Source organism: Pagrus major, chromosome 7, assembly GCF_040436345.1.
Source record: "Pagrus major chromosome 7, Pma_NU_1.0".
NCBI lineage: Eukaryota > Metazoa > Chordata > Actinopteri > Spariformes > Sparidae > Pagrus > Pagrus major.
Window position 1 is genome coordinate 9,381,458 of NC_133221.1, and position 27,149 is coordinate 9,408,606.

The 27,149-nt window shown below is 40.6% G+C and overlaps 2 protein-coding genes across 2 annotated transcripts; both read left to right on the plus strand.

The window, feature by feature from the left end:
* The first annotated feature begins 790 nt into the window (after positions 1–790).
* LOC140999349 (immunoglobulin-like and fibronectin type III domain-containing protein 1) lies at positions 791–19,540 on the plus strand. Its single transcript, XM_073469703.1, has 25 exons — positions 791–836; positions 3,299–3,358; positions 4,831–4,953; positions 5,182–5,321; positions 5,428–5,527; positions 5,712–5,754; positions 5,874–6,060; positions 6,275–6,485; positions 7,069–7,341; positions 8,071–8,568; positions 8,967–9,104; positions 9,502–9,636; positions 9,889–10,014; positions 10,860–10,984; positions 11,459–11,600; positions 11,745–12,038; positions 12,666–12,962; positions 14,993–15,172; positions 15,263–15,391; positions 15,532–15,840; positions 16,015–16,100; positions 16,223–16,415; positions 16,495–16,791; positions 16,872–17,198; positions 19,248–19,540. The coding sequence occupies exons 1-25, from the start codon at positions 791–793 to the stop codon at positions 19,538–19,540; spliced, it is 4,752 nt and encodes a 1,583-aa protein (XP_073325804.1).
* Positions 19,432–25,897, plus strand: LOC140999225 (uncharacterized). The gene is made up of 5 exons (XM_073469534.1): positions 19,432–19,972; positions 22,642–23,129; positions 23,552–23,618; positions 24,512–25,088; positions 25,183–25,897. Coding segments are annotated over exons 1-5 (1,413 nt in total). The 5' UTR covers positions 19,432–19,693; the 3' UTR covers positions 25,185–25,897.
* The last annotated feature ends 1,252 nt before the right edge of the window (positions 25,898–27,149 follow it).

Consider the following 27,149-nt stretch of genomic DNA (forward strand, 5'->3'; position numbering starts at 1 on the left):
AGGTCTGACTGTACTGTAAGGCAGTGGCATTACTTAAATATTAAGTAATGGGTCGTTTAGAAGGCATCTATCAAAGTCGTACATAAAGTCTGAAGGTAACACACAAAACTCAATATGCATCGTCTTTTAAAGTAGTTTTAAGTCATTCTACAACCCTGGTGTTGTAAAAACACTATTTAATTAACCTTTGAAACGCTGACTCATCTACTTAGCATAAGATTAATTCTATTCTCTTGCCAGTACCTGGCAGTGCAGTACTTGTTAACATACAGTATTTATGTTCAGCAGCCTGAAGGTGCTGTGGAAAATATCTTAGCAAGTGGCGCTCTGAAAGAAGCTTTGCAGTCCTTCTTGGCAGGAAGTATAGTAAAAGTCTATTAAAATAAGCATTTTATTATATATTACTTTATAGACCATAAGATTGTCAGTAGTATCAACACTTCAGTACTTTTTCCATACCATGATGGCATCAAAATACCAAATCTGTTAAAAAAAAACTGATCTAGAATCAGGTTTTTTAACCCAGTGTGGCAACGATATTAACATTATGTGTTGGTATGTGTTCTACTATCATACTGTTGTGTTATACTCTGCTATTCTTTATGATCTGGAAAATGTGAGAAATATTCTTTTTGCAAAAATACTGTACAGCAAGAGGAACATAAATGCATTAGGATGATACTTTTTAACGCAACTGAACATTGATGTCTGGTCTTACAGTATCACTGGTACTAATGGTTATGTTCCTCTTTTATTTTCAGGTCACAGATTTCACAGTAAACTCGCCAAAATGTGGAAAAGAGCCAAGAACGGAGGTTCCACTCCCAGCAGACGAAGTACAGTACTGCAATCCTTCCCTTCTCTTTACATTTTTTTTCCCCCAGCTTATTCCTGTTTTATTGTACTGATTAAAGGAATAATTAAGTGGTAATAAAGTGGTAAACACAGCAGATTGAAGCAAACTGTCAGCGGAAGTTTTTGAAATGATCAAATTTTTTCAGAGTTTAACATTAGACTGTATCATGGAGTGTGCTGTGTAATTAATTTGTGATACATTTCTTCATTAGACTGATAAAACATTAATTAATTTTAAATAAGCAGGCTTTCCTCTTTTTTATACTTTTTTATTTTAACATTTCTGTATTTTCTTCAAGCTTGAATTGGTATGGTCTGATACAAACTGAAACAGTTTGAAGCCAAAAAGTCATTTGTATATGAACTTATATAAACCTACAATGTAATCCAAAAAACACTACTGTATTATTCCACAGAAGTCATTCTGCAATTACTGAAATTATTACATACATGAAAAATCATTTAACATGTAAAAATTTGGACAGAAAAGCAAAGATAACATTGACAACGTCATTTTATAAACACTATACTTGGCGGTGCTAATCTGTAATCAAAGTCTACGTTAGTCTTCGACGCGAGCAAACTAGTTTCATTACTGTCTCATATACAGAAAAAGTGTTTGTAAGTTCATTCATCACCAAAAGTGGTGGAAAATGAGCTCCCACTAATCCTGCCAAAACGTAACATATTGCAGGAGTCGACAAACAATTTAGAGAGTTTGAAAAAAAAGCACTCCATGTTGTATACGCTGACAGATCATCAAGACAGCCGCTCTAAAACACTTTGAAACATGAAGTGTTCTGTTGTATCCGCAGAATGAGTGATGCTCAGGCTTCAACAATACTTCACAGAGAAACTGGAGGAATATTACTTTCCTTTAAACGGAAAAATGAAAGTCTGGTCCTTTTACATGTGTTGTTAACATGCTATGAATTCCTGGCTACTATCTTGTAATCTTTTTTTTTAATGATGGTGCTCCAACAGAACACAATTTTAATGATGGTCGCTATTTAAGTAAGACTGACCTAAAATGAAAGGCTTTCAAAAAGCATTCATCATTTACTGTTAAAACACTGGTTATTGTATCTTAGGGCCATGTCAAATGGCCTTAAAATAATATTATATTATTTTTAGGCTATATACACATTATTGTCAGGATGACTATTGGTGCTTTCACAAAACATTTTTGATAAATAACCATCAAAAATATTTGTATAAGGACAAAGTGGGTAAAGGAAAGTATTAGAACAAGACTGGTAAGTTTAGAAAATTGGATCACTTGACTGTGATGGAGCCTTTAAAACCTGAAAGGACAACACTTAACCACTTCATTGTAATGATACCAAAATGTAATACAAAATATAGTCTCGTATCACGATAACGATCTGGTATCAGTGTTTCCCAGCTTTACTGTAGTGTGATCTGTGATCAAACTGTATCAGCTGAAACATTAGCTCCCCTCAGCTTTACAGAGCTCTGTAGTGACTTTAAACCCAAGGTTTGGTTCACTCTCACTTCTCCTTATACTGTGGCATCGTTTTGGGATGCAGCAAGCAGCTGGAAAAAACTTTAAAAACTACCTGTTCAGCATCAAAATGACTAGTTGGTGAACATAGTTGCGCATTTAGCACCTGGTCGAGACCAAACATGGAGCTAAGGGACGGTGAATAGGTGACTTAAATCCACCAAGTGGACATAAACCTGAATCCAAATGAATGATAATGTTTCTCCATGACTGCAGAAAGTTTGATTCATTAAACACAGCTCGTTTACACTGCCCCTAAGTGGCCAAAAATCCCTCACTGCAGCTTCAAAGAAACTTTTCATTGAAACTATTACTATAACATTTAAAGCTGCATCTATAGAAGGCAATGCAATGAGAAAACATTCACTACAACCACAAGATGTACAGCATCTCCCCTTTACTTTATCCTTGTTAAAATTCATGAAAACTGTGCGGGCTGGAGTTCGCCCAGCTGACAGGCACTTCAACAGCCAGCTGACTAAAGGTCCTCTCTCTCAGGCTTCAGTGATAAACTGAGGAAGAGAAGAAAACAACCTTGGATTAAGGTTGCCTGCCTGTTGCCCTTTACTGTGACCCTCTCGGTGCTTCAGTTTATTCAGGCCTCTATGAGCTTTCCTTTTCCACATTATGCCTGGCCGGGTCTTCACTTCAGCCTCTCCACCCACTGTTTATTTAAGTCTTTCACTCAATTTCACTTCACTCTCTCTTTCTCGCACATGAAAAAGCGAAGGCAAATAAATGCCGGGCTTGGATGATCCTCAACGTTTCTGCAAATATAAGGAAATGCCTGATGACATAACATGCAAATAATAACAAACAGCTTCTGTTGGACACGTACTGTTTACACCACTTGATGACAGCCATTCAGCATTCCCTCATGTACAGCTAACTGATCTGAGGTATTTTCTTTTCACACAGGTTTCTCCATCGTCCATCAATACATTCAGCGTTTTAACGAGGTGTCTGGCAGCAAGTCAGGTGAAATACAGGAGCTGTTTTTTTTTTCTGAATAGACAAACATAGAACGTTGTGTGAGTTTTCCATTCACAACTGTATTATCCATTATTGAATAATACATCAGGTATTATCGAACACTGTGTCTGCTTGTGACTTGTCCTGTCTTTGTGTTGATAACCTGAAATGTGTATTTACTGCCTTGTGAAATCGGTCGCCCTCAGTTACACGTTTGACAGGCTGTTCTCCTATTTTGGTCCTTGTCATAATAATCATTAATCCCTGGATTAATGTTGTTCCCCATCGACTCCTGTGTGATCTTTATCTTTGAAAACACCCAAAGCCTGATAAGGAAGTGTTCAGCAACAAAACAGGTAGTCAGAGGACTACAGTGTGGATTTAATGCACTGCTGTTTAATGCCTGAGGAAATGAATGTGTAGTATTCATTTTACTTTGCACGCAATGTATTGGATTTGTGTACTAAAACTGAAACAATTAGCAGATTGATCGATTGTGGATTGACAGACTAATAATCTGCAACTATCTTGATCATCGATTAATTGTTTGGAGTCATTCTTTTTTTTTTAAACTTGCCAAACAGCGTCTCAGATGTGATCATGTGCTGTTTTTCTCTGTTTTAAATCACTGTAAGTGGAAAATCTTTGGATTTTGGACGGCAAGTCATACAAAACTAGCAATTTGCCAACGTAACCTTCACTTACTTTTTGATATTTCATAGACCAAATAATCAATTGAGAAAATAATTGGCAGATTAATTGATAATGAAAAATAATCATCCAGTGCAGCTCTTACTTGTGCATCTATACATGACCTACTTTGTAGTATTGGAATGAACATAATGATCAACTTTTATGTAATGACATGAGCACACTGTGAAATACTAGAGCAACTTCTGCCTCATAACCTTCATTTCATTTTAGCTGCATTGAATTACTCATTTATGAGATAAAGGTGTAAAAACAAAGAACAAGAGCAAAACGACACCTTACAATGACAGAGGCATGTTCTCTTATCCAAGGTTTTATTTTAAAATCATCACTGGGAGAAAAAAAGAGTGTTGATGCTCTATCTTGATAATTTACAACATGTCAGAATAAAGCATAAATATCCTGATTGATGTTAATGAGCAATTAGCTGGAACAACTGGCGTAACGTATAAACATTCAAAAACAATAAGAAAACTCATACATAAAGATAAACACTGTGCTTGCATGTACAGTATGTAATAATTTTTCAATCTTTTTTCAGTGTATTTGGGATCTGTGTGCCTCACTTTTCCATTAGGAAGCCAATGTCTCTGTCAACACACACAAAAAGCACAACAGGGATATGTTTGACATCCCTGACATCTGCTGGTGGCAAAAAAGAAACCTGTCCACCAAAAGCATCACTCCTTTGAAGCCCCCCTTGTTTTAGATTTTAAAAAAAACAGATATTTTTATTTTTTCTTGTTTTCTTTGCTGGTTTTGTTTAGCTGTCATCCGGAGAAGATCTAAGACGTCTGGGGTAATCATCACGCAGTTTGTAGCGAACTTGCCGGAGGGAAAAAGCACCCCAGATTTCCAGAGTAAACCAAACCCAGTAACTATCCAGGAAGGTAGGTTTCATCATAAGAGATCACTAAAACTGACATATTTATGCAATTGTATAGTCACCCAAAAGAGATGCATAACAATCAATGACTGTAACTGATCAAAGAAAACAAAGACAACTTGACTGGCTTGGTTTGATAGCACTATGTTTTGAATTATGAACTCTGAAACACTGAAAGTCATAGATGATGATCACAATAGATGATGATGAAATATTTCCATACATCCTGAAGGGAAATTAGCCGTTTTCAAGGCCACGGTGAATGGAGATCCAAAACCAGAGGTGTCATGGAAACGAACTAAGGGACTACTTTCAGACAAGGACAAATTTCGGAGTAAATATGATGAATCCACTGGAGAGCATATATTAGAGGTGAGTTAATTTTTGCATAAACAGTAAAAATAAGTGTTTTCTGTTATGTGAACTCAATCTGTGTATCCGATTAACTTGCCACGTCGCATGTTATTTGTATTTCTAGATTCACAAAGTGACTTCTGCAGAAACAGACACATACAAATGCCATGCTGTGAACGAATTTGGCAAAGCTGTCTGCACAGCAACCTTAACTGTGAATGACGGTAAGAGTTGTTCATGCAACACAGTTCTAAACATGATTGTGTATATTTATTTTGCTTGCCAGGCTCAAGGGTTAAGTCAGTGGCAGTCTGGCAGTGTAATTTACATCAACGCTTCTTATTTAATTGCAAGTTCTTTGAATGATTTTACTTGAAAAACTACTTGAACTGTATTTGTTGCTTTCAGCTTTGACAAATCCTTTAGATTTCAGGAAATTGCTGAGGAAAAGGTAAGGAAACAGATATTATAGTCCTAAAATATTAAAGATATTTCTGCATATGCGTGATTTTTTCATCAATTCTCGTCTAGCCATAAACTTTTTTTTCCAATATGTGTCTGTACCTTCAGTAAAGTGGAGGAAAACCAGATGGATCTACCAAATGCGGAAACCGAAAAAAGATTCTGGGACGCGATGTGTAACGCTGACAGGAGAGACTATGAGCGCATCTGCAATGAGTTTGGTGTTAAAGATATGGATTATGTTCTCAAGAAACTGGAAGAGAAGAAGAGGGAGAGGGCACAAAATAAGTATAAGGTATGTCGAAATAGCAGTTCTCAAAAATGTTACCTAGATTGAATGTGTTGTTTTCAAAGTAATGACAAAAAAATAGTATGTATATTCAAATCATTTTGAATCAGAACTATCCTTGGACAGCCTTGAAGTAGCTTGAAGTAAATTGAGTTTATCTTTTCAATAGTCACAATACATGAGCTTTATATTGTCTGTAACTCCTGTGTGTACTGTGTAGGATGGTGTGATCCCTAGCGGTCCCTATGATGCAGATGCAACACAGACACAGAACCTGAAGGGTGCTGATAGGACGAAGGATTTGAGTGTGACGGGCCTGAAGCAAAAGGACACGTGGCTGAATCAGATGGATGTTGAAGAGTTCAACCTCCTCAACAGAGGGCTGAATCAGGTGGATGAAGAGGGCCAGCTCGTCCTTGCAGAATATAAACGTAGGTTCAAGAAAGATTCAAGATCAGTTAGGAGTGGAAGTTTTTCTTGGGAAAAAAGATCTCGATGTCCGTGTGTGTGTCCAGTCTTTGACAATGCTTGCTTATCAAACAGTTCCCTCAAGGTCCCTTTCATAAGGGTGAGATAAACATTTTGTGGACAGATTTCTTCCGTTTCGACCCATATTCAATTAAATTGCTTTTGAATGAAAGAGTTTCGAGGATGCCCTTTTCATTCATTGTCGGTTACCAAGTTACCTGGTTTTTTTTTAGCATTCGGCTACTTCCTTGACCCGTTTTGATCCTATCCCAACTTGTTTGAAAAGTATTGTCTGCATCAAATGAAGAAAAGGCATGTAGTTACAAAAATCAATGAATTTGATGAGGTAAAACATTAAATACATTGTCTTTGTAGTGTTTTCAATTGACTATACTGTATGTCAAAAAGGACTAGCAAATATTTGTATTGTGTTCTCATTTACATCGTCATCATCCAAACTTTTTGGAATCAGGATTGTAGCTTTGTGTCACAAACCGAACAGATGGCTAGGTTCACTGACTTCTGACTTCTGTGTGTTGCTTTTAGTTTCCAATCTGGACTTTGTTATCAAAATTCAGGAGGTTACTGCTCAAGAAAGAGAGGATGCCCTCTTTGAGTGTGTCCTGACACATCCACTACCCACGGTCAAATGGATTGGCAAGGGCAGCGCCCTGGAGGATGGAGAGAAGTACAGCATAACTGTGTCGGACCACAAACTGATCCACAGGCTGGTGATCAAGGACTGTGAGCAGCTGGACAAAGGCATCTATTCAGCTGTGGCCGGCATTACAACCTGCAGCGCCTGGCTGGTTGTGGAAGGTAACACCTTACAGTTTAACTGACCGATAATGGACCTTTTTCAGAGCAGCCATTTTGAGGGTAAACAGTAGGGTAAACACAGGTGATAGCAATGAAACTGATTAAGATTCAGTTCCATTCAGGTCAAACAGAGTTAAGGTGCTGCTATTGTGCATGTTGGCTCACTAGAAAGTCTCCGCTACACTAAATGGAACTGAGCCTTAATTAATTGTCATTAATTAAACCTTGTCAATATGGCTGCTGTGAAAAAGGTCTATTGATTGGTCAATATGTGTTTAAGTAGAGATGCAAGGATCAATTGGCCAGATGAGACCAGAAGAGACCACAATCGTCCGGTTTACAGCTTGATCGGCCATGACCAGTAACCAGCCGATCAGTGTCAGACATATCAAGTCTTTCACTGTGTTTTGCAGTCTCGCTTTCATATGCTTTTCTCTTCTCCTCTGCTGCCTGTCTGTGTGTTTCACAGCAGGAACAGAGCGGAGCAGAGACAGGGTTTTTATTTGAAATAACAACAATGTGCGTTGTTAAATTGCCTCGATCTGTTGCACCAGTTTTCTTTGCGAAAAGAAAAACAGACTTTTGAAAAAAATCGGAAATTGGCCAGGAAAATTGCAATCGGTGCATCTCTGTGCTGAAGTGATCCTAATTACTGTCATAATTACGAGCTATGATTTTCACAGCTAAATGTGAGTTATGTGTCATGTATATTGTATTTCATCCTCTAAGCTGACAGTGACCCTGCATCTGCTGGTAAGAAGATAGCTCGTAAAACTACCTTGGCTGGTGGATCGAGGGTCGACCTTGAGAAAGTGGCCAGAGAACAACAAATAAAAAACCGAGAGGAGATTGAGAAGATTTTAGCATCAGTAAAAGCAAAACACGGAGAAGGACAACTGAGAGACGGAACGACAATAACCACCGATGGAAGTGATGGTGAAATAAGTGCAATCACTGAATCGGGTAAAAGCAACGGAGCAGGAAAGGACAAGTCGAGAGGGAGCAGAGGTAAATCAAAGACCAGACACTTAAGAGGAGACGGCACAGTAACAACTTTAGACGATTTGGCAGAAGAAGATCTGATAGTAGATGGCCCAAAGACAAAAAAGAAACACAACAGATCTGGCCAAGCAGATGATTTGGCAGAAGAAGACCTGATAGTAGATGGCCCAAAGAAGAAAAAGAAACACAACAGATCTGGCCAAGCAGATTTTGACAAGGTAACAGGTAAAGTCGATCTATGCCTAATGCATTTTCACCGTCAGCACTGCAGTGAGTAGTCAGTGGTGGTTAAAACTTGTGCTTGTGTTTTTGTTTGTTGTCATTTTTGAAAGAGGAGGATGGATTCAGTGTTTTTTAAAGATTGGATGTCAATCTGAGAGGTTTAAACTGAACTACTTTATTCTCACTGATATACCTATATAGATGAAGATACAAATACAGATGAAGAAGAATATTCTGAAGAGAATGAGGACTTCACTGGATCTGCCAGTGATTCAAGATGCACAAAAAATGGTCGAGGGACAGGATATAGAAAAATTGGTAAGACAGCATGTAGAAAATGTAGTCAGCTAACATCACACTTATTTTATCAACAGCTGTTAATTGTGTTTGTGTCTGTGCAGATTCCAACGGCAAAACTGTTGATGTAGAAAATGATTTAGCAGATGAAGTGGCTGATTGTGATGGAGAGAAAGACTCTGCTGGGTCAGTCAGACGCGAAGGGAAAAAAAAGAAGGTGCATTGGAAGCGACATACATCTGGTGAGCAACAACAGACTGACTGCATGGACAAAGCAATGATGTGACATTGGATGGGTTCTGTTCAAAACAAACATGTTTTCTTACATCTGGAAGCACTTTTTGTAGGCCAAGGCATCTCTGCAGCATGACAGTACTTCAATATAACAATAATAATAACATTTTACCTTTATCAATAAATTGAAGTTTCTGCGATGTGGATAATGCAGCTGGCCACATCGCAGTTTTGACAGTATTTCGATTAACTGTGCGGCGACATATCTCTTGTCCCTGCCGCTCTGCTCTGATGAAGAATTTATTTTATCAAATAAAACTGCTATGCACTAGTGTTCTGAACTTACTGAAGACCCACTGCATACAGCCAAGTGTATACGACCTGAAGTCTGCCGCTCTAACACAGATCCAAATGAACTAGCAAGTGAAGATGAAGCCAGTGACAGTGATGAGAATGAGAATGAGAATGAGGACTCTACGGGCCAGGCCACACGTTCAAGTCGCTCGAAGCAAAGTCAACAGCAACAGAAAGCAGTCAATGGTAAGAGACCACTGCATGGAGGAGTAGCTTGGGTTAATGGACAGACAAAATAACTGTTAGGATCCTTTTTCTAGTTTGATCTGCATGGTTTTGTGTCTCTTTTCAAGTATATAATGTGTTCGCTAAATGACTCAATTTCAGTTAAATCAGTCCCATACTGTTTACATCTGCTCACTCTGAGACTGTTAAATGGTATTATTCTGGGACAAATTTCAATTAATGTGTGTTTAAAGTTTAATATTTTGATATTAGGTGAAAGTACAAGTCCTAATGAACACGGTGAGTGTGACGAGACTGAAGAGACCGAAGATGCAGCTGGCTCTGCCGCAAATTCAAGGCGTAAAAGACATGGCCCGCTGATAGAGGACGTGGTGATTGGTAAGCGACCTAAAAGTTGTCATTGATTGAATCACAGGAAGAGGGTCCAGCTGCGTCTGGTAGTCAAAGCTATCGTACCAGTACTACTTTGAGAATGGAGACTTTAATGACAAGATTATGGAGGAAGAAAACAAAAAGCAAAAGCGCCAATTTGTCAATATTTCAGATTTAAACCCAATGCCAATTCAAACTCACTAAACACATTGCAATTCCTGTGACTAGCCTCATTTATAATGAATGTTAACTCATATTTGCTAGTTAAATGCTTCAAGTGTGTTGCTGCAGATGGAGTAGATGTTTGGTTTTGCATCAGCGCTCCACAGATAACAGTGAGCATTGTAAAATGTCCTTGGTAATTAGAACCACAGTGTTGTCACAAGTTTAATAATCGATTGGAAGATATCATCAGTATGGCATCCCTAGTTATTTCCCAATTATCACAATCATAATCCTTGCGTGTTGTTTATCACGCTGCTGTTGTGACACAGCAGGGAGCCTCTCCAGGAGCAGAACTACCTCGCAAATCAATTTGTTTTGTTGTCTTTATTTGCTTAATAACTGTGAGTGTTCCTGACAGATCTGCATTTGGCTAGAGAGAGTACATTTTATGTTAACAAAACAATGCATGTTAAATTAGAAATGTGTGTTTTGAAAATACTGTAGCACAAGAATGAGAGGACAGAGCAAAAACACCCCACGCAGAGACTGAAATCTGTCTAAGAAAGTTAATAAAATAACTGAAAAACAGAATTATGAGCAGCTTAAAAAAATAAATACATGTGTAAACATCATATTTGCTCAGATGCAAGTCAAACTACACATGGTGCCTCACTGTTCTCTGTTAGATCCTGGGGTTCAGTTCATCTGCGGTCTGTCTGATGTCGACGCGATCATCAATGAGACTGCTGAGTTAACATGTAAGCTCAGCAGCGAAGACTGTGAGGGAGCCTGGTTCAGAGATGGCAAAAAGGTCAGTCAAAAGGTCAAACTCATAATTTTCTTTTCCCCTGTGCCGGTGTCAAGGAAGCACATTACGGCAGCCGGGGATCTAAGGTCACTCTCACACCTGTTGTTTGGTTCTTTGGCTCAAGAGAAAATGTCACACATACGCCCCAAAATCTGTCTAAACATCTTCATTGGTCACGCTGGTGCACCATAAATAACATATCTGCACCTTTACTATATTCACATAAGAAATTGAATTATAATGCGTTACGAGTGCAACTAGATTATGTGCTAGTGCACCCAAACAAAGAGGTTAAAAATCAGGAGATTGTTTCCTCAACAGCTAACCATCAGTAGATGGATTCAACCATGCAAAAATAACATCTCTACTCTCGGGCAGTCATTAAGTCGCTCTGCTTTGCTTTCAGACAAAATGTGAATAACAAATATACTCAAATTTGTTGTTTGATTTAATCCGTCTGCGCCTTTTTCCTTTCAGATATCCCCAGATGACAGTTTCACTATCACTAAAGATGGTGCAATTCATAAATTAGTCATAACTGGCTGCAAGGAAGAGCACTCTGGGAAATACCGTTTTGAGGCAGACGGTCGTAAAACAGAGGCAATGATCAACGTCAGAGGTTTGGACTTTGATGATTTCATGATTACAATAATATTTTATAAACTGGAAAAGGAAAAGACAATTAATATATTTACAGCCACATGTCAGAATCAGATGACAGCTAAATACCATATAAATGACCCTAACTGGCCCCCTTTTTTAGATCCTCCAAGAATTGGCCCTGAAGACCTCAGTGATTTCATTGAGCCTGTGACAGTTAAAGTGGGGCACAACGCCATCTTCAAAGTGCATTTTGTTGGCCACGAACCAATAAAGATTCAGTGGTACAAAGAGGGAGAAGAGCTACAAAATGGCACCAACACAAGGATAGAGAAATCTGGGAGTCACAGTCGCTTGCTCCTGAGCAGGTGCCAGAGGAAGGACACTGGAGAAATCAAGATCAAGCTCAAGAACGAACACGGCTTCGTTGAGGCAATTTCACAGCTTATTGTGCTCGGTGAGTGAATGAAGGGGAAATTACCCACATATTTTTTCTTATGCTCTACATAAAACAACAATACAAAAAATAAATCAGATTCCCAGGAAATCCTTAACATCCAATTCATTGAAAATTTCTAAACTTAACTCTCAACATATGCCAAATTATGTGATTTGTGCTGCAAGCTGAGCAATAAGAAGTACTTTGCTCTTGTAAAAATCTTTATAACAGCAAACAGCAGTGTCCTTAAATGCTTCATAGCTTGTGCACTAACAGTAAAAATCAGGTGAAGACGATGCCATATTTCACTGAGCCCATCTGTGCCTGGACAGATTTAGGTACTTATTTTCCAAATGCAGCTCTCTAACTATCACATGATTGACTTGAAGCAGAATCCCAGTTTGTGATAACTTGTCAGATTAAAGATGAGTTTTGAAAATACACTTCAGAGCCTGACAGAAGTTAGTAAGTTCAAACTTCTGCTGCATCTGCCGGCATCACAACTGTCGTACTTCTTACCGTGATCATCTCTCAGGGAACATGGGAACACTGTTTCCCATGTATAAATGTATTATTCGCCGTCTCACGTAAAAAGAAGTTAGGAAGGGTTTTCGATATTTAGATAACACTTTTTTGATGTTTCAGATAAACCCACTTCACCACTGGGTCCTGCAGAGGTAACAGAGAACTCACCAATGTGTATTGAATTCAAATGGAGGCCACCAAAGGATGATGGTGGCTCGCCAGTGATTAACTACATGATGGAGCGACAGCAAGTGGGACGCAACAGCTGGAAGAAATTAGGGGAAATTCCAGGTGTGCCCAGCTACCGCGACACAAATGTGGAACACGGGCGGAAGTATTGTTACCGTATCCAGGCGGTAACTGCAGAGGGCACGAGTGAAGTGATGGAGACTGATGAAATGCAGGCCGGCACACTGGGTAAGCCAAACTGGTACTTGTGTGATATCTGTCAGGTCTGGCCCACCGATAGTATGATGTCCCAAAGACAGGGACGTGAACATTTCAGTCCTTCTATGTCTATTTGTGGTGTATTTGTCTTACGTGTTGTCCAGTCATTACCTATGCCGGCCTATCACAGGCCTGACACATGCAGAAAAACAAATGCACACCTGTGGGTTATATGAAGTTGAAGTTTCCAACTGCATGTCTTTGGCCTGTCGGAGAAACCAGAGCACCAAACCAAACAAGGGGAGAGCTTGTAACTCCACACATAAAAGCCCAGCTGGCAGGTTAAAAACTGGGACAGTCTCATTGTGAGGGGACAGTGCAAACCACTCAACCATCAAGATGCAATACAGTTTCCCCTCATACAACATCAGGAGTTTGTTACAGACAGAAAGTTTCACGTATTTAAGCTTTCTGATGGCACAACAGCCAACTTATAAAAAAGCCAGCCGAAAAGGCACAAGGTCACAACAAGCAGAGGCCTTGTGCGACACAGCAGCTGAAACACAAACATGATGCAGAAAATAATGACTTGTACTTACTGAGATCTGCTAGAAAGAAATCCATCCTGCAGTCTTCCTTCATGGTGTCAGTGTGTCGTACAAGTCTGAGAGAGACCTCTCCACGATGCAGTTATTCTCCTCAAGCTACGGCACAGAACCAGTCTTTCATCAGATCAACTAACAGAAGTTTTATTTTCTACCTTAAAAATCTACTGTTCAAGTCTTCTTTAGGTAAACAACTCAAAATTAGTGAAGGATATTGGGGTATTTTAGTGTTTCACTTGATTCTGGGACATATCTGATTATTATTTTGTGCTTTGAGAATATTTTTGGTCCCCAAAAATAATGTGACACATTTCATTTGACTTTTATTGTATATCCATGCACATGCATTTATGCACCCATATCCCAATATCCATAACTAATTTTGAGTCTTGCACTTTTTTCCCAATAGCTACTGGATTAGGGAGCTAGCCATTTGTAGACCAAAGGGAATCATTATGAAAACTGAAAAGAATTCACAAAAAAATATCCATTAACCCTCATGCAACTGACAAAAAATAAAATCACTCACATTACTCAAAATGTTCCATGTCAACAACTGCCATTAAAATACTATATATTAATATTATTTTCAACTATCACTGGGTTACATTTTTCAGCTACCATCAGTCCTGATAATAATTTTAACCCTTTAAATACCAGTTTGTTTACATGATACCTCTGCTTTTTTTTTTTAAAATAAATTTTAAAAAACACAGAAAAATTTCCATATACTTGATATATAGTGTTTTTGTGGCATTTTTAACATGAGGACATGATTTGTACTAAATGTGGTCTTTTATCAGTTGCATTACGTTTCATTATAAGGCACAGCCCCCTATAGGACACAAGTGGAATAGCATGTATTTGGTCTATGGGCCAAAATACCTAGTGAAAAATATATTTTTTTTAAAAACAGCCTAGTATGGTTCACATGTGCTTTTCCTGCCTTGTCATGTCCAAATGTGTCTTGTGAAAAAGAGCTATTTCATTATGAGCAGATTCTCTGTCATTACTGACCCCTGCTGTTCTCCATCAGCCACTGGACCCCTCTGGTTGCTACTGGTCTACAGTATACTCTCTCTAATTACAAGTCTGATTGCTTTGTTTTTCTTGTCAACATCACAAAACTGTGATGTGATTGTTTTATTTGGAATGATTTGGAAAAACTCATACTGGAGGAACAAAGATGTTGCATTTTTGTTTGATTGATGACTTAATTTGATTGAATATCAGATTTTGATTGATTTTTGACACTTAACAAATCAAAATAAAAAATAATTCCAGTAAAAGTAAATGATAAAAACAAGATTAAGAATAATAAAGTAGACTGCAATTTTCAAAAAAGGACATCATCAACACAAAACACTGCACAGGTCAAAGAGGAGTGTCAAACTACAAAAGTAAAGTTCAGTCAGTTAGTCAGTCTGTCTCCTATTTTGTTCCTGCATGCTTCAGCTTTCCCCGGCCCTCCAGCACCTCCAGAGGTGGTCAGCGCCTATGACGACTGCATCAACATTTCCTGGGATTCACCGAGTAACCGAGGAGGTTCACGCATCCTGGGCTACATTGTGGAGAAACGCAAGAAGGGGAGTAATCTCTGGACCGTCGTCAACGCCTTGGATGAACTCATAAAAGGTCTGCATTTCTATTCAACTGTAGTTCAATCTGACGGCACTGAAGACCACAAAACTGATGTTTTGTTGTTTCTCTGAAAATCAATTCCAGAGAAGAAATATACAGTGAAAGATGTGGTGGCAGGTATGGAATATGAATTCAGAGTCACTGCCATAAACCTCTCAGGAGCTGGTGAATTTAGCAGCCCGTCGGAGTTTGTTTTTGCACGAGACCCAAAGAGTAAGTGTTATATTCATGTACATATGTTAAAATTGTGTAATGTATTGTTAAATGCATATTACTTATATCTTTAATAACACCTATTACATCTAAATATTTGATATTTGGTATCTCATGACTTATAATTTTGTGTTCCCAAGTGCCTCCTGGTAAAGTTACAAGCCTGAAGGTGACAGAAAGTTCTTACACCCACATTGTCCTGACTTGGACCAAGCCTGAGGACAGACCGGGGATACAGGATGAAGCAAAGGGATATTTTGTTGAGATTCGGCAGGCAGAGTGCATCGAATGGTCCCGCTGCAACACCACCCCCACCATCACGACTTCCTACAGTGTGAAAGGCCTCAAGTCCATGGACACGTACTGGGTGAGAGTGATAGCGACCAATGATGGCGGAGAGAGTGCTCCAGAGGAGCTGTCCAACTACGTCACTGCGATGCCCTCACCTGGTACGTCGAATAAAGTTAACTATCAAAGTTTTTTACAATCCCATGTAGCTCTTATTATCTATCTTTTATTTAAGTGATAAGAACGGTGTTGAATGTTAACACAATGCTTATTCCGCTATCTAAGAAGTTATACATTGTCTGAAGCACTTTTCATCGTTTTGTTCATTATTCCAGTGAGGCCAAAGTTCACAAACCACAAGATGAAGAGTTTCAGGGTGGTGAGGGCAGGAAACTCTGTCAGGATCATCATAAACTTTGAGGTGAGATTTATACTTATCATTAACATACTGATGTAAATCATGAAAAATAAATAAGTAGGACAAAAGCCCAAAGGATGATGTATTCGGGCCTGAAAACTATCACTAATGTCCCTTTCTGACAGGCCTCCCCACGGCCAGTTATCATGTGGCTGAAGGACAACGCGCCGGTGACAAAGCGAGTCACAATCAGTAACTCTGACGGCTCATCCCAGCTGCTGATCCCCTCCTCTGAGCGCTCCGATTCTGGCATCTACTCCATTGTGGTGAAAAATCTTGCAGGACAGGAGACATTCAGTATAGAAGTCCGGGTCACGGGTAAAGCTAGACTTGAGTAAGGTGTACTTTATTTTGCATGTTTTCATGGATCAGCCAGTAAAACTGATTGTGGTTACAGATGATCCAAAGCCTCCTGGACCGGTAGAACTGGAGGAAAACGTGCCCGGCACAGTGACGGTGATCTGGGAGCCTTCTCCTGATGAGAAGCGCGATGACCGCCTCCACTACACAGTGTCCAAACTGGACTCTACCAAACGCACATGGACCACAGTGGCTGACAGACTCTTCAATAACAAGTTCACGGTCTGCAATATCATGCTCGGGAGGGAATATAATTTCAGGGTCTACGCCAAAAACGACATGGGCATATCTGCACCCTCAGAGTCACCAACCTGGGGGATGGAGAAGAAGAAAGGTGTGTTTGTGCAACCTCAAAAGCCAAATAATCACTCCTTCAGGAAAAATACAACCTCACTGTTTTCTCCTCTCTTGTAGAAAAGTTTGTGGTGAGCATATCGACCAGAGAGGACTGCGATTTGCGATGTGCTCCAACCTTCATCGTGCCTTTGAAGCTCCACACTGCACCCAAAGGCTATGAATGCTACATGAGCTGCGCAGTGAAGGGAAACCCCAAACCTCGTGTCACGTGGTATCGAAACCACATCAGCCTGAACACCAACACCAACTACTACATCTCCAACACCTGTGGAGTCTGCTCCATGTTGATTCTCAGTGTAGGCCCCAAAGACACGGGAGAGTACACCATCACTGCAGAGAACGGCCTCGGACGGGCCGAATGCTCCACCGTCCTCAGTGTCAGAGGTGAGAGAGAAACACACCTGCACTTTAATTCAAAAGAAACATACTTAATGATGCTAAATCGTGTCATCTCTCTTCCATACAGAGTGAAGACACCAAGGGCGGCATAATATGAGTATTTATTTGAAGGGCTAGATATCTAATACATGATGTTTTGAACTGAAGTGGTTGTAACACACCAGTGGCAATAAGAAAAAGATGAGATGTGGAGTTTATTGGATGGATACTGAAATGAAAATAAAATAATTTCTCAAATAAAAAAAAATGCATTCCTGATTTTTTAATTTATTTTTACTGTGTTTTTCCATCCAGTGATTTAAATCAGATAATTAGGTCACTGGGTCTTGATTGATCCTCTCATACAGCTGGCAAATAAAAAGTATAGAATATTTATGTGATGGGCTACTACAGAAATGTCATAGCAAAATATACCTTTATCACAGCAGATATTTTGGCTTGTCATAGTAGGAAAAGCACACATACAATTCAAGTGTCCTAGAGAAAAAAAACGATCACTCACTCATTTTGTTATTTCCTACAGCGGTGTTCTGCGGCCCTCTGCCCTGCATGTTTTAGATGTTTCCCTGCTCCAGCACACCTGATTAAAATGATCAGCTCGTCATCAAGCTCTGCTGAAGCCTGATAGCGACCCATTCATTTGAATCAGGTGTGTCAGCAGGACCAGGATATTGTATTATTTACTACACTCCAAAGCAAACCCTATTTTGAAAAAAAATGTAATGAAGAAGAAATATAAAAGATGAAAATGTATGTTAGCTCGTTGTTGTAACAACATAAATTTTTTAAAGCCCTGCACACCAGCACAGGTTTTTTCAGTTAGACCTCTAGATTAAAGTTGGGTGGAGCCAAGCTGGGAAGTGTATGATGTCAGCTCATGGGATGGATGGATTCAGTTGAGTTCAGAGTTCACGTTTGACTACATGAATCAGCAACTAAACACACTGAAGCACTGTTTTCAAATGGAGAAGTTAATTATTCTGGTGTGTTTTATCACCTTCTTTAGTAAAATATTACAAAGGTAGACTACAAACTGCAGTAACATGCCTGTGTGTGGGTGGGGCTGTGGATGAACGGGCTTTAAAAACTTTGTCACATTCTTCCACCTGCAGATTAGTTTAGCTTTCAGGGCAGTATGATGGTGTTCTGCCGGAGTCTTCATGGATCCAGGTAGACACTTGTCAAAGCAGGAAAAGCACAGGTGTGGCCAATAACCTTAACGATGGCTCCATTCAGTGTAACAGTAATGTCAATGAGTGAACATGCACAATACCAGAGCCCTGGTACAACCTCACCTTAATGGAATGCAGCCATTATCAATGTTGTAAATTCCACCTGTGCTTCTTCTGCTTTGACAAGTTAAAGTGTCTGCCATGAAAAGCGTGCACGGTCTGTAATTGGGAATGTGAGCGGTTGTCTGTGTGAGCCCTGTGACGGACTGGCAACCTGTCCAGGGTGTGTCCACCAATTGCCCGGCAGGAGCAGTTAAAAACTCCAGTCCCCTACAACCCTGGAAAGGATAATGTATGAATTATTTCACTAATGCAAACAGCATAAAAAAACACAAGTGGAACTGATCCAACAGGGATCCAAATAGTAAAGAGCTTAACATTAGATTTTTTATTATATTTCATTGTCTACTGATGTTTATAAATCTTGCCTATTATTTACTAATAGTGAAACAACTTAGTTTAAAATTGAATTAAGTATAAATTTACCATTTAATAATGGTGGTTATTTACTTATACTTAATTACACAGTGATACTGAAACATTTAATCTAATTAATTAGCCCTTATAAGGATTAATAAGAGATGTACTCAGAGCAGCAAAGGTCAAGAAGATATTAAAACATGACCTTTAAAAGAAAATCTGCCTTCAGCATGTCGGTGTCGGAGCCGCGTTTTAAAAGGGGCGATGTACTATTGGAACAGAGGCAGAAACAGTAAGCTTCATTGATTAATAAGGTCACAGTAAATTAATCTTCGACAGCCACGTGGTCTCCTGTCAGCTCATGTCTGCGTAACCGCTGCAGGCCACGCGCAGCTCTGCGCTCAGCTGCGGTGGAAAATAGCGCACAGCAGCTACGGACGTGTAGATCTGCCATTAGATGACAGCAGCGCACATGGCTGTAGAGACGCAGCCACTCTCGGCGGTGGCAGCCCCGGCCCCCACCCCCACCACCACCGCCCACTCCTCCTCCTTCCTCTTCCTGAATGGACGAGCACGCTACCTACGGTCCACGCCTCCCTCCGTCTCCTCTCCTGCTTCTACCTCCTCATCAAACAAGTCGCTGCTGCAGCCTCTCGGTACTTTATTGAGCGCTGATTGAAACAGGCTCGACCCGTGCGTAAAGGAGCCCTTTCTGAAGCAAAACCGCCGCTCACGCACATCGCACTTTCTCTTTTTTTTCCACCCTCCGGGCTCCTTGAATATCACCTCTCTGCCCGACCAGAACATTGTGTCCTTTCTGCGAGGAGAATGACTGCCAAGCATCGGAAAGGGAAGAGCAACCACAAGCATGAAGATAACTTTTTCAAGAATGAAGTCATGGAGTCGGAAGTTCGCGCTGGAGCGAATAACTACACTCTGCTCCTGGTTTTATTCCTCATGATTGTGATTGGCGCTGCCACCGGTGCGTGGTTCTGTTTCCAGCAGCACCAAACTTTAACCTACTTAACAGACAATCTCATGGGCATGCAGATGAAAATAGTGAAACTGCAGGCCTCCCACGAAGAAATGCGACAGTCGACCAGCAAGGTAGGTGATTTAATGATGTAATCACCTGTATTTGCGCAAGACGCCTCCTCTGATTGGCTGATCTTAATATGATTGCGCCATAAATCTCCTCACACCTTCGCCACATGAGACAAAAAGGGCCTCGCCACATGCCCACAGCCTGTCACAAGTAAGGGAAAGTTAAGACCTGCAGCAGGCCTCTATCAGATTTCAAACTGCCTCACTGGAGTGACTACAAAACGCTGCTATTTCTAACATCCGCACAGCTGCCAGCCTTTGCAATGTGGTTTATTCTTGACCTGCTGCTGCAGAGGATCGGATACAGCAAATCCGTTCAATATCTAGAGATCTCAGTGGAAAGTGTTCTGTGTTATGATACCAAGTGAAGAGCAGTGCTGAGGATGCTGCCAAAATAATAATAAACAAGACAGTAGTGTGCCAGGTGCTAAATTTAGTGTGTGATTTTGATACTGAACACCATTTCAGAGGTTGTTTACAGGCCATCGGAAAGCTTGTAGAGGAGCAGGGAGGGTTATTTCTAATATGACACAATGTGGGTTAAAGGATAAGTTCACCCAAAAAAGCAGAGTCAGTCACTGCATGCTCGCCCTCGTGCCGATGCGAAGTCGGGTGAAGTTTTGTAGTCCGCTGTACATTTGTGGAGCTTCGGTGTAAAACAGGGCTGCAGCGTTCTCCTGAACAACTGGAGTAGATGGGGACCAAAAGAGAAAAACAACAGAAAGAAAACATGAATTGGCTCCATAAGCCCCGAGATCCCAAATTAATTTGAAAAGACATCATTTAGACACTTGACACGCCTTCAACTGCCTACAGTAAAGATTTCAGCTTAAGAAAATAATGTAAAAACATCTTTTCAAATTAATTTGGGTTCTCAAGCCTAATGGAAACTTGGATTACACCAGCCGAGCTGGGGTTTTTTTTAACGTTTTAAAACGAGTCCCCATCTACTTCAGCTGTTTAGGAGAACACTGCAACACTGTTTTGCTGTGAAGCTCCAGAAATGTTTTGTGGATTGCGAAACTCCACCTGACTTTTCATGAGTAGATGACGACTAAATTTCCCTTTTAGGGTGAACTTATCCTTTAAAACTGTATCAACGTAGGCATCCATAGAATCACAGCTTGTAAAGATATCCAGTCAGTTGTATGTATCAGCATGAATGACATGGTCCCTTATGTTACTTCAAGCTCAGGTTCACGGCTGTCTTGAGCTACGTTCCACTCCACCTGTTTAGTTAGTAGTATTCCAACTATTTCTAAGTTGCTGCAGGCGACTCTAGGAGGAAGAGCGAGATTTTTTTGAAGTGCTCAGGCAAAGCAAGTCCACTCCTTTCCTTTCAAGTGCAACTCCACCTTTGTTTCAGGCAAGTAAATGTGGCAAACGGCTCTGCTAGCTCAGTCTTGTTGGAGAAATATTTCCTGCACCAGCAGTTAATTGTTATTCGTGACTCACAAGTTTGTCACTGCAAAAGTTTTGACCAACCCGATGCTTCTTTATGCAAAATCAGTATTCAGTGTGTTCTCTGTGACTTCCTGCAAGGAAATAAGCATTTAGAGAACCATCCATACATTATCAGACCTGCTGTGATTGGTTGTTTGCAGTCTCGTGTTCCTGTGACCAGTTCCAGGGTCAGGGACAGTGAGAGGAGAATTTTCTTTTCTTGATTTACAAGAAATGAATGAAAAGTTGAGTCTATGATAATGATTCTGCAGCCCCATGCTTGTGTCAATGGGCTACAGGCTGAGCAGGGTTTTAAAAGTACCCAGAAGTCATACTTGAGTAAAAGTGAAATTCACCCAAAGGAATAGTACTTGTGTAAAAGTCTTTAAAGTGAATGTACTTATCAAAAGTATAAAAAAAATACAAGTAAAAAGTACATTTTATATATATTTACACACACATGTATATACTGTTTATTGGCCTGGCCAATTATGGGATCCAATAGTCAGCATTTCTGTGACTCAGAAACAGTCTTTTTGCAGATAACATCTACAAGCTACATCATCTGCAAAGTAACTAAGTACAGTGCGAGTAACTAAAGCTATCAGAAATGTATAGTGGAGTAAAAACTTCAATATTTGCCTCCAAAATGTAGTGGAGTGGAAATAAAGTAGCAGAAAATGAAAATATTCAAGTAAAGTACAAGTACCTCAAAAATTGCACTTGAGTAATTGTACTTAGTTACTTTTCATCATCCGGGATGATCACTGTAAAGGTTTGGATATTTAGAGGTGCAATATGTCAATATTGTCCAGCTGTTGAACTTATTTAAATAGGCAACAGCATTTTTACCCGTAGAGTAATTGTAGCTGCTGTTGCCTAGTTAGCTCAGTTAGCAGTGCAGCTAGCAGTCCGGACAAGGAGCTTGGAAGTATTATGAAAAAGGACAGGGTCTAGGCTAGCTGGTTAGCATGCTAACTTCAGTAGATATCTCTGCAACACAGTGCATTTCCTTCGTCCTGTAGGAGAAATCTACTTTTTGAGTATAAATGAATAAAAGACCATACCATGTGAATATAAAAGCATCTTCAAAGTCAGGTCACATAATATTTATGTGATAAAATGTCGTGGTTTTGGAGTCCTCCACTCGTAAGAGGCTATCAAAGCACCAGTTCAATGTCACTCCATGTAGCCAGCTTGACTCAACATCACTGTGTGTCTCGTTGTAGCATCACATTTCCGAGAGCCTGGAGACCCGTCTGAATACCCTGGAGGAGTCTTACGCGCTGGCCCAGAAACAGGTGGGCATGGCGTTGGCTACAGCTGAACAGCTCAGGACGTCTGACCTCCCCGCTCAGGTGCTGTCGCTCCACACGGAGATGAAAACCCGCCTGGCAGAGATGCAGCAAGCCACCGTGTCTCTGGAGCAACTGAGCCAGCTGCAGACCATGCTCAAGGGGAAGAGTGAGGAGTTTGAGGGCGTCAGGATTCAGGTGGAGAGCCTGGCCACGCTGAGCTCCGAGCTGTCCCACAAGGTTGAGGAATTGGCAGGGAGCCTGGGAGATGCAGAATTCAAGCTGGAGGAGAGAGCTGGACACGTTGCCGAGCTGAGCGCCACCCTGGACGGACAGGCCGCCGAGGTGCTCACGCTGAAGGAGCAGCTGGACACCTACCAGGCTAAGCTTGAGGCCAGCACACTGGAGATGACCACTGTCAGGTAGGTGGTGGATCTGTGGAGAAAATAGCTCAACTCCTCTGACCCATAACTTTATGTTGACTTTGTTAAAGCCCTGTTGGCCGCCATTGTCTGAGCATCCCTAGACTAGTGTCTGTTAGCCTCATATCACGTTGTAAGATTGCCCTCATCTGTATAAACATATCTATTGTATTGAAGATTTTTTTTAGAGCCGAGTGGTTTGCGCAATACTTCCTTTGTCTCTGCTCTTTGAAGCTTATGCAAACATCATAGAAAAGAGGTTCACAGGCTATTGTCACACATGTCAGAGTGGAAGAAAGCACCGTAACGGAGCCAGGAGCGTTTTGCGAATATTTTAACATAGTTAATAACAGCAAAAAACATAGTTTGAAACAGATATTTACACTTTCAATGTGTCACTAAGAGTGTCTTCTGTCTTGCAGAGAGTTGCTCGAGAGCGAACAGTCGCAGCGGCTCCAGCAGGCCAGCCTGGAGGAGCAGCTCAATACGGTACGTCAGAGTCTGCAGGATCAGAGCTCAGCAGCCCGTAGTCTGACCTCTGGACTCGGGGCTCAGTTGGAGAACATGCAGAAGCAGGTTAGCCAGGTAACCGACAGACGAACCGATCGGACTTAGCCTGCTATTCGGACCTAATCGAGATTTGGTGTCACTTCATTCCTGATCCAAGTTGAACGTGCTTGAATTGCAGAGCTGCATGTGGCGTTTCACAGGTCTGTAACCAAACTAAATCCAGGTTTCCCTTCACATAAAATACAACACTAAGAAGACTTTTACACAGTTTAGATTATACTTGAGCTATAATGGCAGCGCTTGCCTGACAGGCCTGAGCACACACACTGTCAGCACACATGGTCTCTTTACTATTTCTGTCCACTGTGTGCCCACGGGGAACTATAATGAGTTTTTCATCCCATTAATTTGATGGAACTAATTGCCTGGCATGGATTCTCTGATGGATTCGCATCTACGCTTACATGCATACACTACAGCTCCTTGTGTTGTGTGTTGTTACCTGGATGTCCAGATGGCAGACCTGCAAATGATTTGCTGTCCAGCGTCTGCTCTACTGTGAACTAATCTAGTGTTTTATTCAGGGCTGCAACTATTTTCTCGATTAATCGTTTCGTCTAAAACATCAAAATATTTAAAAATGCTCGTTGCAATTTCCCAGCGGCCCAATGTGACGTCTTTTTAAGTTGTTTCTTTTGGCCAACCAACAAGAAAGACAGCAAATCCTTTTATCCAAGTAGCTGGAACCAACATTTTTACTTGAAAAATGACTGAAACTTTTAATCGATCAACATAGTTGGCCCTTTTTTAATTGTTCTTTTGATGGACTGATCAATTAGTTGGGGCTCTAATTTTTACTTTCCTCATATTAGCTGGTAGGAGAATCTCAACCTCCTGCTGAGCCTGAAGATGAGACCGAGGAAGAGGCAGCTCCCGCAACCGAAGAAGAGGCAGCTCCCGCAACAGAAGACGAGGCAGCTGCAGCAACTGAAGTAAAAGAAGATGAAGAAGAGGCACTTCCTGCAGATTTAGAAAAAGAAGAATCTAACTCAGAAGAAGAGGCAGAGGCAGATGAAGGAGGAGAGGCGGCTGCACAGGGTGAAGCTCCTGCCGAGCAGGAGGCCTCTGTGACAGAGGACGCAGCTCCTGAAGAGGAGGTCGAGCCGGCTCAGGAGGATCAGACGGAGCAAGATGAGTCGGGCGCCTTATCAGAAAAGGAAGAAGAGGGCACGACACAGACGGCAGAAGAAAAAGAAGAAGAAGAGATGCCTGAGGAGGAGGCATCAGAAGGAGAGACGGTTCAGGAAGAGCCAGAGCTCGAGGAGGAGAAACTCAGTGTGGAAGAGGAAGTGTCAGAAGGGGTTGAAGAACAGCAGGATGTTGCAGCTGAAGAGGAGGCAGATGAAGAAGAGGAGCCGTTAGATAATGATGCTTTACCAGAGGACGAATGTAAGCAAGAATATAACTACAACATTTTTTCATTCTTCCATAATTATATTGCTACATCCCTCCTAAAATGCTCTTGTTTTCCTATGTTTTACAGAGTGCATATCACCAGTAAGGGACTTTATTCCACGCCGGACACATCCACCAAGGAGAAACAGGAACTTGCTCAGACTAAAGTCACGATCTACAATATGACAAATGCTGTAGGAAGGCATTATTGATTGCTGTTGTTTAGGTGCAGTATTCATTATGTGGTTTAAAAGGCAGGCATAGTCAGAAGAAATGAGTCACTACGTTGGAGTTGGAGCTGAAACCTGTACCTCAAAATAGCAGATGGCTGTTAAGTTAGGAAACGAGTACTTCAGGGTTTACCTGCCAATAACGACCTCAAACGCCTTAATCCATGAAAAGAATGACTGTCTTTCTACAGAGCGTTTTCCACTCTTATAACTCACTTTTTTCTTTTAATCAAGATCTCTGTACTAAACTGGAAAACTAAAAAGCCAATGACACAACACGATAGACTGTTTCTCAATGCACTTGAAGCCATAAGTGATGTCTGTCTGTCTCTGTTTCTTTTTGTCACTGCCTGAAACGAATCATGAGACAGTATTTCAGAAGAAAAAAAGGTTGCAGGAGCTTAATGAACCCCAGTTGTTTACACAGGCAAAACTAAAGAGCTAGCAAAAAAAACAACAACAAAAAAAACTTTCATAAGATGAACAAGAAGAATTCCTGAATACTTTTAAAGAATAGTACGGAAGCCCTGAGAGGCAAGTGAGGGGAAAAATATTAAAGTGTGATTGAAATTGTTTTTCTCTCCTGTGTTTATGACTAAAAAAAGATTTTGCCAGTTTAATCTTTCTACGTTCCTGACATTTTCTTATTCATTTGTGAAACAAATCAGAGAAAAGTTTTGCTAGAAACAAGAAGCAGTGTTATCATACTTTTTTCATGGGTTGTGCAGGATGTGAGGCACACAGAACATTTGCTGTTTGAGGGGACAACCACACACATATGTTTCCGATTGGTTGTGGCCGCAACTTCGCCATCAGACGTTCACCTGTGTTGAATTTTGCTTCACCGGTGAATGCAAATGTTTTATTTGCCCACTGACAAAAGCCAATGACAAAAAAAAGAAATCACTGCCAAAACCTTTTTTTTCCACCTGTTTTCAGATGGACAAGAAAGGAAGTTAGAAAGATTTGACAGATTTATTTATTTTACTGGTTTATTTGACAGGGATAGTACATGATTACATCTAGATAAACTTATAGGCATGGCTGATTCGCAGTCTCTGTCTTAAGTCAACAACACGATACAGAAAACAATTTAGATCAGACGTACACTTTGGCTACATTCAACACGTAACGCATGCAGTGAAATGTACCTTAAACTGGCTTCACCTGCAGCTCACGTACTACATAGGACAAGATGGTGAGCTTTAGTTATTGAGACCCAGCACAGCGCTGTGAAACTTTGAGTTTGTGTAATATGGGTAAGTTACCATCTACAGACTCCAGTAAGCAAATTAAGGGATAAAGTAACTGAGCATCTTTTATTTTTTATTTACTTTAAGGTGAAAGGAGTCAACTCGCAACCCACACTGCTAACTAGAGTCATCCACTGTATACCAGAAGTGTAATTTAACAAAGTATACAATGAAAGTCTGGTAAAAAATGGCAGACTGGCCCTTTTTATGCCTGAAGAGTGGATCTCTGTGGCACTTATTCACCACCCCCACTCTGCTCTCATGCCTGGTGTGGCCAGTTTCATTGATTACATGCTCTGCTGCATACGTGACGTGTTCAATGTAACCAGCATTTTAGAGATTAGATCAGGGCGTTGTTTTCTCACTTACCCCTCAAGGCTTCCATAGAAAAGGACTGTAGATGATAGATTTTGTTTTGTTTTTTACTTTTTAAAGCATATGTATGTGCTTCAGTACTTAAAAACTGGAGGTTTGCTTGACTCAGTTTGGCTAATGATTTTTTTTTTTTTACTGAATCCAGCTCCAGTCAGACAGAACACGCCTGTAGTATTGTAAGATACAGTGGTCTAAAA

What these genes read in the sequence shown, in the direction of transcription:
- LOC140999349 (XM_073469703.1), top strand. Translation starts at nt 791, where the DNA reads ATGTGGAAAAGAGCCAAGAACGGAGGTTCCACTCCCAGCAGACGAA. An exon ending in TTCCACTCCCAGCAGACGAA is followed by an intron (nt 837 to 3,298) that starts GTACAGTACTGC and finishes CTTTTCACACAG; the next exon opens with GTTTCTCCATCGTCCATCAA. An exon ending in TATAGAAGTCCGGGTCACGG is followed by an intron (nt 16,416 to 16,494) that starts GTAAAGCTAGAC and finishes TTGTGGTTACAG; the next exon opens with ATGATCCAAAGCCTCCTGGA.
- LOC140999225 (XM_073469534.1), top strand. Translation starts at nt 19,694, where the DNA reads ATGACTGCCAAGCATCGGAAAGGGAAGAGCAACCACAAGCATGAAGAT. An exon ending in CTGGAGATGACCACTGTCAG is followed by an intron (nt 23,130 to 23,551) that starts GTAGGTGGTGGA and finishes TCTGTCTTGCAG; the next exon opens with AGAGTTGCTCGAGAGCGAAC. An exon ending in TGGAGGAGCAGCTCAATACG is followed by an intron (nt 23,619 to 24,511) that starts GTACGTCAGAGT and finishes TCCTCATATTAG; the next exon opens with CTGGTAGGAGAATCTCAACC.